Below are 16,095 nucleotides of genomic sequence, written 5' to 3'. Positions count from 1 at the left end.
TGAAACCGCTTATTTCAAGCCTTGCGTTCACTTAGAAATATCCTTTATTAGTAATCACATTGACAAGGTGTTAGACTGTTAAAAAAAAAACTATAAAACAAACTGAAATGCCCTTAATATTTTCAAGACCCCCACCCAGTACATGTTTTTTTTGTTTTGTTTTTATTACCAATTTGACATAACCAATCATCTATTTTCTGTTTTTGGTTATGTGACATGCATGAGTCTGTAATGCCATTTTCAGTCGCTGTACAAGGCAAAATGGCTGCCCCCTGAGATGGCTAAAAACGGGGGGATTTTGCTGCTTAATTCATAATCCACAAGTGCAGCAGTTTTTTAAAAAATATCCAGAAAACATTAACAATATATATTTGCTTGCTTGAATGATTTTTGTGTGTTTAATAAACAAAATTCAACTAATTTCAGAGCGGCTCTCGCATTCTCCCGTTTTTCTGTATGTGTCCATCAAATTAAATAGTTTCGGCGCCACTGGTGTAGTGCTACAGTCACTTGACTACAGTGCACGCAGTGTAGGTTCCGTTCCCACACAGTGAGTGTGAATGGCGGTCATCTCTTTATGTGCAACTGACTGGCAACTAGTCCAGGGTGTAGTTTGCCTTTCGGCCCAAGTTATCTGTGACAGGTTTCGGCTCCCACCGAACCTGAACAGAATAATCTTTTGCGTTTGTAGACATTGGATGGATGGATGGATAAAAACTTATAGAAATAACATAATTGAATGATTATACAGAGATGAAAGTGGACTTTCCTGAAAATTAAAGGCAGCAGACATTCAAATAAATATTTGATTCGAGATGATCACATCCGCATTACATTTGAAGAAAAACAGTGACAAATGTCATGAAGTCATGAAGGCACAGCACAATCTAAAACTGCACAGGACAATGAAACAAAAGAGCCTGCGTCAGCCTTGTTTAATGATTTACATCACATACCCCGTGGTAGCAAGGTGTGGCTAATGAGGAAAAGTGCACGCCTCCACAACAGGCATCCGACAGGGAGTGGATCATAAACAGAAGTGGATCAGCCTGTTGCCTGTCAAGCTCACATTGAGACATCAAATGTTCAACCTTATTCTTATTTGCAGTAAGACCCATGAAGCAGATTAAAGCCTGACATCTGATCTGGAGTCTCATTGGTTCTGCTGGGGTCAGAGTTCCACTTTAGGCCTACTTTCCCTCACTGAAATCAGATCAGCACAAGCAGAATAGTTTTAAAAGTCACGCTGCTGGCTAAGACTTAGTTTATGCGTTTACCAGATGCAATTATTTTAGGATAAGGATAGAAAGGGAAAAAAACGGCGACAGGAGAACAGGAGTGTGGAAGAAAGGCCAGTTGAGAGAAGAGATCAAGCAGTTGACATCCTCTAGAGTTGTTTAGCTTACAAACAACCACAGGAGGGCAGTACTGTCCAGGTCATTGGTAAACAAAAGTTACAGCAGACGGTTAGAAATAATTTTCACCGTGGTTTAGTTTTAGTTTTAAGTGGCCTCGTACTGAAGTAACATATACTGTAAGTTTAATGGAAGTAAAAGAGAAAAAATACAACTCTTTAATTTTATGATGACCATGTCAAAATTACATGATGAATGTTTTCGCTTCCCTGTGAGCTCTAAAGGCATTAGTGGAGATCAGGTTTTTACAGTAGTTCAACCTCCCCTGACTTTATGAATTCATGAAATTATAGTTGGCTAAATTGATTTTTGTTACAGGCTTAAAATACAATAAATTCTCCAAATTTGAGGAAACCAACCTAATTCTGTTGCTGTTTTTATCATGCCAATGATATTGCTTTCAGTGATCATGTAAAGGCATATTTTTTTTTCCATTGAATTGCTTGTTATCTGGGAAGAGCATGCAAAATTCATTTGAAAAAAGAAAGCAAGCGTGTCCCTGTGTGAACTGGTTGTGAGCAGCAAAGGGTCCAGGCATCAGACTATTACTCTTTTTTTAAAGGACAAAACATCTGACTTTCATTCACTGACATCCAACCCAACACACAATGCTGAATTTTCGATCCATCCGAATTCAGACGGAATGCCCAAACCTTTTGTTTTGTACACGTATGAATTAGCAACGCTAACTGGCTTCTGAGAACAACAATCGATACCAGTCCAGCTGTCACCATAGCTGTCCTCCCCGCCTTCTCTTTTTTGCAGAGGGACAGAAGAGTCAGCCGTTGAACAAGTGCCAAAAGAGGCCAGCTTGCCATGCAGCTGAAACTTTTACAACGCCAGCAGAAAGAGACGCGAGGCAGCCGTCGAGAAAGACACGGAGCATGGAAAAGTCACTTTTGAGCCCCCTTTTCCTCCCCCACGTTCTGCCGTTGCACTTATCCCCTGTTATAGCCGTACTGTATGCGCCTGCCTTCTTTGGCGGGGAGTAATTGTAGGACTGGAGGAGAGGAGGGGAGGAGCAGTGTGGGTACGTTGGGTTCAGAGAGTTCAGCTGAGGAGAGAAATAAATTCATAAACAACAAAGGAGATGTGACGTCAGGTCGGAGGGGCTGTCCGAGCTCTTGCCCGAATGTGAGCTGAGCCTCCATGGAACAACTGGATTGTTAGTTCCACATGTGTATTTGAGTACACTACAGCTATACGTGTGTGTGTGTGTGTGTGTGTGTGTGTGTGTGTCCTATCTCCAAGAAAAGACTCAAGTGGTGTTGAAGCAGAGAACCCGGACCATTGCTTTATTCCTGTTATTTCCTGGGTGAGTGAGGACTGGGAGAACCCGGGGGGGGGGGGGGGGGGGTGTGTGCATGTGTTTTGTCGTGAAGTACTTCCAAAGAAGTGCCGTCCTCAGGTGCTTGTCAAAAGTAAGGGGTTAAAAAAAGAGTCCTTTCCTGTTTTCTGCATTTTTTTAAATGATGTCAGCTCGGCTGTGAGCTGACATTGGTCAGCCCGTGTGCTTCATGGCCCGCCATTGGCCCACAGGCAGGCGCAGAGAAGGTGGCTTTCTGTTTTCACCAATGATTGAGATCACTCACGGGCAGCGCCTGAAATTGGGCATTTCTTTAGAATATTGACTCCATTCATGAATGCCTCTAAAAAGAACTCTGAGTGAATTGGGGCAATGGCAGCGTGAAACTGGAGTAACGGGCAGACTGGACTGCAAATGTCCATCTGTTTCTTGTTTCTCGCGTAAAGCAGCATCTCTAGCATCTAGCAAACATGGCGAGGGTGAACAATATGGTGCCGGCTCGTTTCTCTCGCCATCTGTCCGTCGGTGCGAAAGGACAGAACAAGGCCAGAGGCGTGCATTTGACCATTAACACTCGGTCGACCCAGCTGCCGCGTTCGCCATTGTGATGCGTCCCTGCATCTACCCACGACAATTCATGTGACTTCTTACTGTAAGACTTTCTTTTCACGCTTCCCCTTTCGCCGACTCCTCCTCTCTGTTCGTTCTCTCTCGCGACAGCGTGTCCCTCCCTTCCTCTTACTGCGTGTGTATAGCCGCCCTCCCTTCGCTCTCTTTCCCTCTTGGCAGCGGTGCCAAAGTGGGCTGGCAGACGGAGGCAAACACAGCGCAGGCCAGAGCAGAGGGCGATCCAAAGCCTGGCAAAATTGACCACGCAGATGTTTACAACTCGCGTCTGTTGTGTCGTCGTCTCGGTTTCGTTTCCTTGAGCTTGGTTCGGCGCCCTGCCCTCGATTCTGCGTACGCTCGAGTTGCCGGTGCTCATTTTTGGAGGTGTGTTCGTAGGGCTGCGTGTCACCCTGTGCATGCACAGACACACTCATGTCAAGAGGAGGGGATTGTGGGAAAAAAAGGGGTGTCGCTCTTAGAGGGTGTGCTCCACTCCTCTCTTTTACCTTCTTCCCGCCATCATGGGCCTCTTCTCCTCCAGTCCTCCGGCCCAGGTCGTCGCTCACATACAGGCTGCAGGTATTTTTGCTTTTTCCCCTGAAACACCTCTCGCTGTCTATTTTACTGCCCTGTCACGTTGCTCTTCTACTTCCTCATCATGATCTTGGGCTTGTAAACGTGTCGGCCGTCGTCAGCTGCCACGCCGCACGTCGCCATTTTCGCTCGATGGGCAAAGCAGGAGAAACTTTTGTCGAGCTCAGAGGGACTCCTGGACTCCCTCCCTGCGTCCCTTAACACCATTGGCTCTTCTCCCTCATGCTTGTTGTCGCCTCTCTTTCTGCTCTGGGACCAAGCGGTGAACAATCTTTCCGTGGTTTTCCATAGCGAACAGGTGTCATGCCGTCGAATGGCGGGCGCAAGTACGGTATGGGTCCTGTTGGTGAACTTTTGAAAGCGGTGACCAAACATCAATATTCCCGTTCCTTTAAGGTCCAGTTTAACTCTTGTGAACGCAGGACGACTGAGGTGCTTGCTGGGACTCTTGTCAGTGTGAGCCGTTATGATACGTTTCTCGTTCCCCCTCACGCAATGTTTGCACTTTTGCCTTTGAGGGAAAATGTTTTTTTGTTTTTTTTTTGGTGAAGGAACAAACATGTTGCTGCGTTGTACAATCGAACAACTTGACAGTCTTTCGAAAGCAGCGATATGGAAGGTTGGTCTTAACATCATCCGTGGATGATGGTGATGGTTTGCATCATGAAACTGAGGCGGATTGAACACCGCTGGCACAGAAGAAGAAGAAGAAGAAAAGGGAAGATGAGCAAAACTGCCTTTGGACTCCACTCTGCATGTTTCCAAGGCTGATGGTGAGCGTTTGGATGGCTTCTTGCTACCTCAATGAGAACAAAAACAAAGGGCAATGTATATACCGGTACTTTTAATAATCTGCATTTCTGAGCCTTTTGTTAATATCTCAATAGCGTTGGGTTCTAAGATGGCGCCAGGGTGCCACGTGTTTTAGATCGCGAGATACGGCCAGGCGCCATGCTTCCTCGCCCTATTTGTCCAGATTGTATGACATCAGCCTGACGTGTTCAATCTCTGGCTTGTTTAGACGTTAGGATGCAAACGAATTCCTTTATCAGGGAGGCATTTTGTGAGAGTGATGAGAGAAAGACAGAAAAAAGGCGCAGCCAACACGGGTGCATGAGGTAGAAAGAGAGATGGGAGAGGGAGAGCTCCCTCCCCGCCTCCTCGCATATCCTCAAACGAACTTTGTGCGTTTCCTCATTATCTTTCTCCTTGAGGCCATCTGACTGACTTCCTACTTGAAACTTATTGGCTGACGTCTCGGCTGACCTGTTGCTGTTGACAGCAAGGCAACAGGAAGGTTCCGGTGCCACACAGGAAGCTGCAGCTGTTTCATTCAGTTCATGTCAAAGCATTGTATGAAATTGCGTATCTGTATGCATAATGATGTGTGGTCAGTGAGAAACATGAAGCAAATGTTTTTGAGATCTTATTCTTATTCTGATTATATTTCATAATCTGGATCATTTCTCTCTGAATGGTCGAATATTTGATTCCAGCGTCGCCCAAGGAAGTAGCCATAACGCGGATGCAACAAAAATCATATTGGCTTTTGGGAGATTGACTCAGAATCAGAATCATCTTTATTGGCCAAGTATGTAGAACACACAAGAAATTTGTCTCTGGTAGAACACGCTGCACTTGTATCATCATAAACAAGGACATAACAAAAAAGTATGGAAGTGAACCGTTGTGCCGTGGTACCACAGTGACAACTGTGAGACAATGTGCAAAGTATCAAGCGGCGCTAAAGTGATCAGTGGTAGAATAAAATACGATACAGTTGGTGCAGAAACCAGCACCTCTGCTGGGTGAAGCCAAGCGGTGCGCTCCTTTTGGCCTCAATTCCTCTAAGACAGAATTCTTAGCAACCGATGAATCCATTAAGCTCATCCCAAAGTGTAAGCGCGCAGCTGATAAGAATATCAGCAAAGGACTCTCCAAGCGCGATGGAGAAGAAAGAAAGATTCTTCTACAAAACCAATGATGTTGCACATTAACTTGCCAAGTTTTTGGAATTGAACGATTTGAGATTATTTGTAGCCAACTAAAATGTGATGAGGTGAACCAATTCATAAATGATCTCAAAGATTTTTCAGCACCATAGAGCGGTCCCCAACCTTTCCCGAAAAGACAAATCTCGACAAACAGGTATATTAAGCTTCTTTTAGCTGTTTTTCAAGTACAGCTCACTATTATTGTGAATGTAGTTGTAAATAGTTGGAACCCTGCACTTGGTTTTTTTTGGGCCGATTTCATCTTGTGTTCCGTAGCATAGCGAGTTGTAAGACATTGTATTCTGGTTCCGCAAAATTAAGCATTTATCTGTTTCACTGTTTCCATTTTACTTTTTCGCTTCAATTGCATTTGATGATGGACTTGCATACTGCTGGTCGAATTTTTGAGAAAAGTTGGTCGCATAGTTCAGCCGTATGCCATCATGCGAAAGTGTTACGACATAGTGTCATGTGTTGTCTGATATGAATGAACGTTTTTCCCACAGTTCTTGGATGTAACGTTTTGGCAATGAAGAAGGAACTTTATTCTGCTGCACTCGTTCAATGCCATCAGGCCTTCGGTCCCGCTGAATATTGAATGAATATTTTAAGATGAGTGGTGATCCAAATAGCCGAATCAAACGAGGCTAACTGCTGTTCTCATCTACACATTTTTTTTTTGTGGCTGAAAGAGAAATTTAACTTGGAACAACTTTAAGCTATAAATTAACGTAATTTATGGTAACAGTGAGAGTTAACACAAGGAAGCAAGTTGTTAGCTCTGAAACAATTTGCTGAGTTGTTTTCACTTCAATCTTTAAGTTGAGGGACACAAGACGGAATAATTAGTTCAGTAAACTCTTATTTCGTTGTTTTGCGAAAAGACAATGTTCACAACTGCAAAACTTTAAATATTTTGTTTGAATTGCCCAACTTAAAATGTTGGGCAATTCAACATTTGTTGGCTTGAAATTTTGACTCCACTCAACTTGATTTATTTATTCTATACATTGCACTACAAGACTTTTGTCACCCTCTTGGGCCAATGAAGATGTATGACTGTCACTTTGTTGGCCCGACATTTCGCACAGCGCATGACAACCCCGAAAGGCCACTTCTAGCTCCTGTGTGAATTGGCCAGTTGGAAAATGAGATGACAGAAAACATGTGATTAACGGTCAGCCAACTTCAAGGGTTAAACGTCGACGCTGTCGACTTGTTGGTTCAATCCCAATCAAGCTTCTGCTCAAGCAGCTATTAGGAATACTGTACCGACTTATCTATGTTTGAAAAGATGGTGGGACAGTGCGATAAAGGACACAATGGCGCTTTTAACTGCACATTATCTGCCCCGCTCACGTAGGCGCACTTTTTATATCTCTCAGCCTTCAAAGCATCAGAGGCATTTCCTTGCAATTAATATGTCGTAAAGTAGGCCCAGCTAAACTGACGGTTCAGGTCAAACAACTGTGCCACTGTGGTTGAGAAAATGCATTTGTGTGCTGATGCTTTCTTTTGTGTTTGGGACTGACTAATGGGGAGCTAAAGAGCATTAAGTGTGAGCACCATGCCAAGCGGGCATTCGGGGAACTCGGTGTCAGTACTATAGGAAACGTAAAAGATTGAGAGAAAGTACAATTAGGAAAATGACTTTGGATACACACCGAGACGAGCCAGATGAATCCTTTTTTGATCATCTTAACTGTGGGAATTCTTCATTCAACGTATTCTGGAGCGCAACGGTCTGCCAAGTCCCCCGCCTCGCTGCCTCCTTCCTCCCTCATTGAAATTTTGCCAGGCACACAGACATCGCCCATTCTTGGCATCAAGCTTGGCGAGAAACTGTGAGACCAAAAGAGTGACAGAGACACATTCTTTTGTAGTCGTCTGGTGACCACTTTGTATTTGTGCCAAGCATTCTTCATGACTGGGAAGACTGGCAGCTATTTCCTTGACTCTAACTCATTTGATCAGCTGCTGACTGCTTTTTGGGTGTCTCCTGATTTATGAGTTTATTTGTGTGTTTACATAAATGTGACACACCCAGAACCGAAATGATTTATGTTTGGCTGTGTTCACACCACAGCTCCATTTCTTTTTTTTGCCCTTATGCGACACGTATCTTTTTTTTCCATGTAGTAGGGATGGTACAATTTCGATTTTTTTCAAATCCAACTTGGGCTTCTTTTGTATGTGGATTTCAATTGGATATGCGTGCGATGCATCTGAGGTATGACCGCTCATCCATACACATCTGACCTACACATCATCAAAAGCGCAGGCATTGGAGAATACTTGGGAGGGGAGACTACTGACAGTAGTAATTCACCCACGCAGATGGTTCATTTATTATGCGGGGCAGTGACATGATGTCATCTTTAGGAGACATCTCCAGAAAATGAAAAGATCAAGGATGGTCGCCTCATATCCCCATAATATTTCTACTTCCTCCCACTTGGCTGCACAAGCAATATGAGATGATAAAAAGATGAGCTACGAGAAGCCGGTCCATATTTAGTTCTGTAAACACTGCGACATGCGACATTTTGTTTTTGTGCAAACATTTGTACAGATTCCAGTACAATAATAAGTCTTCTAAAATGCGTTCCTCTTCTTTTATACCATTTTTTTTTCATTTGGATGTGATTTTGACATGTCCCACCCAGTGTTCTGCTAACTACAAAGTGTTTAAATGACACAAAATCATTTTTACATGGTTTTATTGTCCACAACAAGGTATTTGATCAGACATACCATTTTGGTCATTTAAATTCGATTTTCAGAATCATAGTGATCATTTTGCATGAGTCCCTGAGTCTGAAAGGCACCTTTTTGCGATAGCGACTCAGTTGTTTTTGGTCTGTGATGCCAACATGCAACTAACCCAGAAGCAGAGTATTCAGCCATTTGAGCCATATTTATCAGTATCATCAATATTAGACTGTCCACTCCAGTCAGGGGCTGTTTTCTTTTTGGCCAAACAGAGCTTACAAATGTGCCATTGGCACTGTTGAAGGGATGGGCACCATGCCGAAGCCCCCCGCCCCCCCTCCACCCTACGCCTGTCTGGTTCTCAAATCAGACAAAAAGAGTCTAGGGACGTTAATGATGGGCTGGTCTGGACCTACGTCAGGCTGTAAGCTCATTTATGCAAGTCACCTACCTCGCGGACATTTCTCGACTTGAATTAATTTTTTTCCTTTCATATTACCAGCCCGTCCTTGATGTGCGACTGTTTCAACTGAATGAGTTGGCTTCGCCTTGCCGTTTGGCACAAGTACGAGTGTCCATCACTCGACACGGAACAGCATCAGACGACGCCAGAATGGGAAAAAATGTTTTACTGCAGACCTAAAATGGCCGGTGCAAAAGTCGCCATTTTGTATTTCCTTGTTTTGTTTTGGGGGGTTGAATCCCAGCCCTGTATTCGATCCGAGGCAGCTGGCGACAGCCATGTATTCGATCCGTGGCAGCTGGCTGCAGCCATGTTTGCAAGTGTGCTTGTGTGTCTGTGTGTGTGTCTACATTTGTGTGAGAAGCAGCACAGGGATAGCCCGCTGGAATGAGTTCCGTTTTTGGAAAAACGGAAATGAGCTCCTGGCATAGAGGCGATTCATTTTTTTCTTTCTTTCTCTTTCGATCACATGCTCGAGTCACAGGAAGCCAGTGAGTGTGTATTCTGTTTGCCTTTCACACATTTCTCCTGTCAGTGTGCTTATGTCTTTGATATCTTTGAACTACGATTTAAATCAAAGACTTGCTAAAATCTTTGGAAATTTCATATTACTGTTATTCACATGAATATGTCAGGTAATTTAGAAGGAAAGCATGATGGAATTTAGTGTTCGGACCTGAATGCATTCAAGCAATTGATAACTCTCATGTGTGTTTCTCTTGTAGCATCGCCGGTGTGTGACCTTGATGGCGCCAGCATGTGAGGCAACATGAATGCTGCCCTTGGGCCTGAGGTAGTAGATTGAATAGTTGTGAGGGTTGTGTAGCCTCTTTTTGAGATAACTATACAATCTACTGTCTTTCCCAAGGAGACAGCTTACTCAGCCAATCATCGCCCAAGTGACAACTGCACTGGCCAATCAGAACACATGCACGCAACGTACCTGGACGGTTGTGACCATTTCTGTGTTTGCTCCCAAGTGTTGTATTAGGTTACCGGTACTTGCCAGGCAGATGTGTATTTGAACTGGGCTTTGTCAAGGTGAGGTAGTAGGTTGTATAGTTTGGTTAGTGGGTCTACACCCTGCTCAGGTGATAACTATACAGTCTATTGCCTTCCTTGAGAAGCTCACAAACAACTGAATAAATACGGCACGGTTTCCCAACCGCTATTGAATTGGAGGACACATTTTATATTTTAAAAATCTCGAGGCGCAGCACCCAACAAAAATGTCACAAAATGTATATAATTTAGACTGGATGTGAAGTTGTGCCAGTGTACTAAACTCACAAATTTGAAATCTGGGCCTGTTTAGTTGAACACAAATCTACTATTTTGTTGGATGAATGGCAACAGATGGAGCACAGGTTAATTTTGCCTTCTGCCCTCTTGTGGAAGCACATTCAATTGTTTTGCATGTCAATATACATTTCTGGCATAGATTGATGAGAAAAACATTAATTCCAGCGGATGAGGAACAACGAGATTACATACAGTATTGAGTAATGCATGGAAAACGTCTTTACGTCATTGTAGGTTTCATGTGACTAAAATTCAGGTTGTAAATGACAATAAAGTTGTTTCAAATGAGTTGACCTTACTTCCAATAAATTCTCAAGAAATAAATTAATTAATATTTTGTCTTTATGGGGAGTTGTGTGTAGAATTTTGAGGGAAACAAATTATGTCATGTTAGGATGAAGCTGTTACATTATGAAATGTGAAACTCACACCCGCTGAACATTTCGCAAGCCTCCTCGCTGCCCATCTTCAAAACCCTCCTCAAAACTCACTTGTATTCTTTGGCATTCGACTCAGCATGACTTACATTTGTTCTTGGTTTTACTGTTTGGTGCTTTCTACTGTCTTTATTGCCGATTTGTCTTACTGTTTATTGTGCATGTTAAATTGCTCCATGTACAGCACTTTGTATGCAGCGATGGCTGTTTGAAAGTGCTCTATAAATACAGTTGACTTGACTTGACTATGTAAATACTTTCTGGCTGTACGTACTAGTATGTCACGAATAATTGCATGAGTCTTGAAAACATCAAGTTATGTAACACTCTGATGATGAGTATTGTACTTTTTATATTCAAAAAAATCAACCGGTTAACAAGCTCTTGAAACGTAGCTATGAAATGTGGGCTTTGTGAATAAATAGCACAAACATTTATTATTTAATTGATCTTGCTTAAATGTTTGGACATTCTGTGATTTATCAATTTAACTTATTACAGCAAGATGGACGAGCAGAAAATCCTTACCTTCTGACAGCTGTTACTGTTTCCTCTGCCCTTTGGGAAACCTACAATGTGAGAGAAAGGTTAGTTAAACAACCAACAACAGTATTTACAAAGTAGACCGGCTGGCTTCACGAGGGGTGTTCATGTTAGCCGCAATGTCAGCAAATTCAGTAAACAAAATGAAGTTATCATAACCAAGCAGTTGAATACAATTCAAATTCATTGTTAGATCTTACCCGAGAAAGCTTAACTCGTGAGATCTGGTTTTCGGGGTTAAACTGTTTATAAATGAGGATTCGACATCGATCGCTTCACTTTTCCACATCAAATATGGCGACCATATCAACGTACGATTGTATTTATGGATAACAGATTTGCCTGTGGTGGCGACTCTTTAATTGATACAGCAGTCTTGGGCGCCCTCAGGTGTAGAAAGCTTGAAAGTGTACTTTGTCCTTGCGTAGCCTGTCAGAACAGAAAAAGATTCAGCAGCCGATATGACAAATAAGTCGTGATCAATGCTTTATTCGCGTTGACATGATATCGATACATTTGTGTTTTAAAATGACAACAACAGCCGCAAACAAACCAACAAGCAAAATCATTCTTCGATTTGACAGTCATTTGACATGTGGGCATTTATTTTACTTCCTACAAGACGAAGGTTGAACAGGAAAACCACAGAATTCAAATTGTTTTGAAAACTTCTGCAATGGTCTTGTGAAGATGATTTTAAAAGACACTGTCAAAAGTTGTACATTTCTTTAGGAATTTGTCAATGTATAACTTTTGATGATCTTTTATGAACCGTGAATTCAAAATAATTGAACGATATTTTTAAACATTACATTAATCCCTTAATGAATTTTAAATACAGTACAAATCAATGTAGTTCACTCGGTGACACCAATGTCATCATGCTTATATTGTAGATGTAGAGTGCACTTTTGTCAGATATTCATGAGTCCATTGAGTGAGTGCAAGTAGCTGCACAAACACAAACCTGCACAAGCAATCCCAAAATTATTTAATATAATCACCGTAATTATTAAAAGAAGAAGATAATAGCCACAAATATTTCTAAATTTCAGACAAACACACCTATATTACAGAAGCAGAAGAACAGGAAACAATGATTATCAGGAGGGTAAGAGTTTCTACTTACAAAGTAGATATGTGGAGACAATCTATCAGATTTACATTACATTTCCTCATGTCACAATTTTTGGTGATTCTCAAATACTCAGTATTCATATCTTGCTTCGTGTAGACTTTCCACTCTACACCTTATTGGCATCTCCTTGGAGGCCTCTCAGCGTTTTCTCATCAAACCGATATGTGAGTTTCCGTTTCACTTTTTTGATTTCGCCCGTGCGAGCATAATTCCTCAATGCCCGCGCCATTTTCTGGTAGGTCATTGTCTTGCGGTTCCCTTTTCGGCGCCCCCACATCTCCGCCAGGCACTCTTTGTTTTGGGAGGAGAACTGAAATGTGCCCGAAGAGGACTGGACCCACCAGATGCAGCTCCGCATTGACGGCGTCTGCAGCATCTCGAACAGGAACTGGAACAACCGTTCCTTCCTCTTTCCTGTCAAAGAGGAACGGGATGTTGTTAAATCATGAGGGGACAATGAGTATGACTAAATCAAAGCTTCATACAAAAAAACGGAGGGGGTAGAGATTTGCACATGAGAAGTGTTTGTACCCGAGAATGGAGCAAGAAGCAAGGGGTCTTTGTCGGGTCTGCCTCCGCCATTAGAGGTTGGAGAAGGGGCATCGTGATATTCGTGGTACTGCGAGCAACTGGACTGAGAGTCTGAGTCGATACACACAATCGCCTGATCCGAATAGGCAACGTGATCCTAGAGCAAACGTGTACAAACACAAGTCAGTGGTGGGTTTTCCTTCAGCAGCAGATCATTGGCAGAATTTACAATATGCATTTACACGAGGACAAAATTACTTAAAGATTGATGTTGCCGGGCTGAATCATCATATTTTCTAATATGGTCAACTTCGTTTTTCTTTACAAATATGGAGAGAGTAATGGTCTGCAGACTCAAGATTTGAAAGTGAGTTTGGGAAGATGATGTTATCACTGAGCTTAGCTTTTGTTAAGTAATAAAGTCTTTAGTTTTTTAGGGGGTGTGTGAGCGCAGACTGATAGGCTGCAACGTGTCTGTAATTTTCCAATCAATGAAAGCAGGTGATAAACGAGTATCCATTTTGTATCAAATCAAATTTGGCGATTGAAACATGATTCTGGAGAAGTGTTACGTTGATGTTGATGCACAACAGCACACGAAAAAAAACAGTTGGCAATATTTCAAGGTCACAAACTTCGATAAAATCATAAAATGGGCAATTCAGCAAAATATTTTAAGCTTTGCCAATGTGAAAATTGTCTTTCCCGCATTTTCAGCAAAGAAATAAGAGTTTACATGACCAGTTGTCCCCTTTGTAGTTCCCCAACTTAAAAAAAAAATCTCTCTCTCTCTCTGTATATATATATATATATATATATATATATATATATATATGTATATAGATAGATAGATAGATAGACATCAACTTTAAGAAAGATGGTGTTTTTTTATTTTTTGTTTTTCGTGAAAAGCAGTGGTTTTGGAAATACAATAAACATGAAATAAAACCAAGTAGGACATTTAGTCTATTCCCACACACCGCAATGCAATCACTTTTATTCATTTAGTGTCAATGCACAACAGAAGTTACCTCAAGGCACTTTAGTCATTGAACACCTCAAGAACCACACTCCTCATAAATTAGAGATACAAACATAAGAAAACCAAATGAACCCGACATGATCATGCGCTTGGTGACGAACGCAAGAAAAAACAAAAACACCCGTGAAGGAAAAAAGCTGGAACAGAACCCAAACTCGACAGAGTGACCATCTGCCTTAGACGTTGGTTTGAGATGGAGAAACAGAAGAGGGACAGAGGGTGGAAGGAGAGAGAAAACAAGATAGAGGGGTTGAGGTGAGAGAACAATGGGCGCACAAACAGCCATATCAACAACAGAAGCAGCCCTATGATGACGATACTGGTCTCTAACTGGCCTCACCTGTTCAGACAATTTGGGCTTAGTTGGGTTTTTGTTGTAGTTTTTTTGGTTTTTTTTTTATGTACGAGCAGTGTGAAATGATTTGAGAGAACTTGTTTAATTGATACTGTCTCAATAAAATTGACATACACTGTATCTGTCAGATGGTAATTAATATGACCGAGTTCAACATTGTTCTCTTGAGCTCAAGGTTGTTCTGAATGCAGTCTAAGCTCAGCATAGCTCTTGTTGCCATTTGCATTGATTTTGCAGGGTGCAAATGTTATAGACTAAGTGGAGGTCTGAGACTTTGCCCTTACCCATTGGTTCTGATGGGAGCAGGGCCAGGCTGGGGGTGGAGCTTGCTCCTCATATTCCTTCGTAGGAGCACCGCAGTGCCACTCATAGGCATGCTGACCTGACCAGTTATTCTCTGTGCAGAGGCAAGTACATGAAGCTACACTGACACACTGTCCCATATATTCCTTTTTGTGCCAGGCGCCTGCTCACCTATGATCCTGGTGCTGTGGTGGGAGTGGACGTACTGCACCACATTGCTCAGAGGCGTGGCATGCATGTATGCAGGCTGGACTTCGAGTGAATGCTCCTGCAGATACTCCTCGATGACCTCCAGGTCAACCTCCGGACAGGATGAGGGCGTCGCTCCGCCCCAAGAGCCCCGACCGCCGCTGAGCCTGAGCTCAGTTACATGAGCCATCTGCCAAAGGGAAAGTGGGACCATGAAATTGAACGTGTCATTAAGGCTGGAGGGGGTTGTTTTCAATGTGCTGCCGGAAGCCGTATTAGTTTTTGATCCGTGCTGTACTCTCTTAATATAACGAGTGATTAGTTTAGTCAGCCAATCTTAGCTGAGTGTGCATCTTAAACGTTACAGACCATGAACGTACTACACCATCCACGTGCAGGGGTGGGAAGTAACAAAGTAAAATAGCATATTTTCTGCACTATACGGTGCTTCGGAGTATAAGGTGCACCTTTAATGAATGGCCTATTTTAAAAGTGTTTTCATATGTAGGGCGCACCACATAGAAACCAAAACATGGGCTGCGGTTATGTTATGAATCCACTAGATGGAGCTACGCTAAAGGAAATACAATACAATACAGCTTTATTTATATAGAGCTTTCACAATCACTGCAGCTGGAAGAAAGCGCTTTACAGAACATTCAAAATGCTACGTCCAGGAAATCAGAATATTGATCCAAATACAGTATAAGACGCATCGGATTACAAGGCGCACTATCGGCTTTTGAGAAAATTTAATGCTTTTAGGTGTGCCTTATAGTGCGGAAAATATGGTACTTACTGTACTTAGGTAACATTTTCAGGTACAGTATCTGTACTTTACCTGCTCATTTTCATCTGTCTGATGGCGTTTTGCCTCTACTCTTTACATATTAAAAATACGATTTTTTTTCCCTTCGTACATGGTCAAAATGGGCTTGTTAATGTTTTCAAAAGCTGCGCATGACGATGCAAATAGAGAGGTAAAATTTGCAATGGTTGAAATTAGGGCCCAACCGATGAATCATCCAGCAGATTAACTCGGCCAATCATGGCCATTCAAACATCGGCCAAACTGACCAAACAAACCTTTATGTACTCATGTCGCTATTTACAGCAGTTGTATGCAAGTAACAAAGGTCTCTTTATTTACTACACTAAAACC

General features: G+C 42.4%; 2 protein-coding genes and 1 long non-coding RNA gene across 3 annotated transcripts in view; 1 reads left to right on the top strand and 2 right to left on the bottom strand.

Moving 5' to 3' along the window:
• The window catches only part of tead3a (TEA domain family member 3 a), a 36,112-nt gene extending 24,471 nt beyond the window's left edge, over positions 1 to 11,641 (bottom strand). Inside the window, exons 1-3 of the mRNA XM_086116282.1 lie at positions 11,576 to 11,641; positions 11,361 to 11,401; positions 7,583 to 7,760 (exon numbers count right to left, since the gene is read on the bottom strand). The gene's annotated coding sequence lies outside the window, so the exon portion shown is untranslated. The remainder of the gene's footprint in view (positions 1 to 7,582; positions 7,761 to 11,360; positions 11,402 to 11,575) is intronic.
• On the top strand, positions 3,510 to 12,767 carry LOC147210764 (uncharacterized). Its single transcript, XR_015101434.1, has 5 exons — positions 3,510 to 3,909; positions 9,819 to 9,886; positions 9,962 to 11,419; positions 12,610 to 12,677; positions 12,753 to 12,767. It is a non-coding gene; the product is annotated as an uncharacterized LOC147210764 (long non-coding RNA).
• On the bottom strand, positions 11,879 to 15,123 carry LOC147210763 (DNA-binding protein D-ETS-4). The gene is made up of 4 exons (XM_086116296.1): positions 14,916 to 15,123; positions 14,726 to 14,838; positions 13,045 to 13,201; positions 11,879 to 12,927 (listed from the first exon to the last, which is right to left on the bottom strand). Exons 1-4 carry the CDS (start codon positions 15,121 to 15,123, stop codon positions 12,620 to 12,622), a joined length of 786 nt encoding a protein of 261 aa, XP_085972422.1. The 3' UTR covers positions 11,879 to 12,619.
• Positions 15,124 to 16,095: the final 972 nt, after the last annotated feature.

Source organism: Hippocampus guttulatus, chromosome 1 (assembly GCF_054856545.1).
Source record: "Hippocampus guttulatus isolate MCC_2025c chromosome 1, RoL_Hgut_1.0, whole genome shotgun sequence".
NCBI lineage: Eukaryota > Metazoa > Chordata > Actinopteri > Syngnathiformes > Syngnathidae > Hippocampus > Hippocampus guttulatus.
Note: the sequence above shows the minus strand (reverse complement) of the source record. Positions and strands in the feature narration are given on the sequence as shown.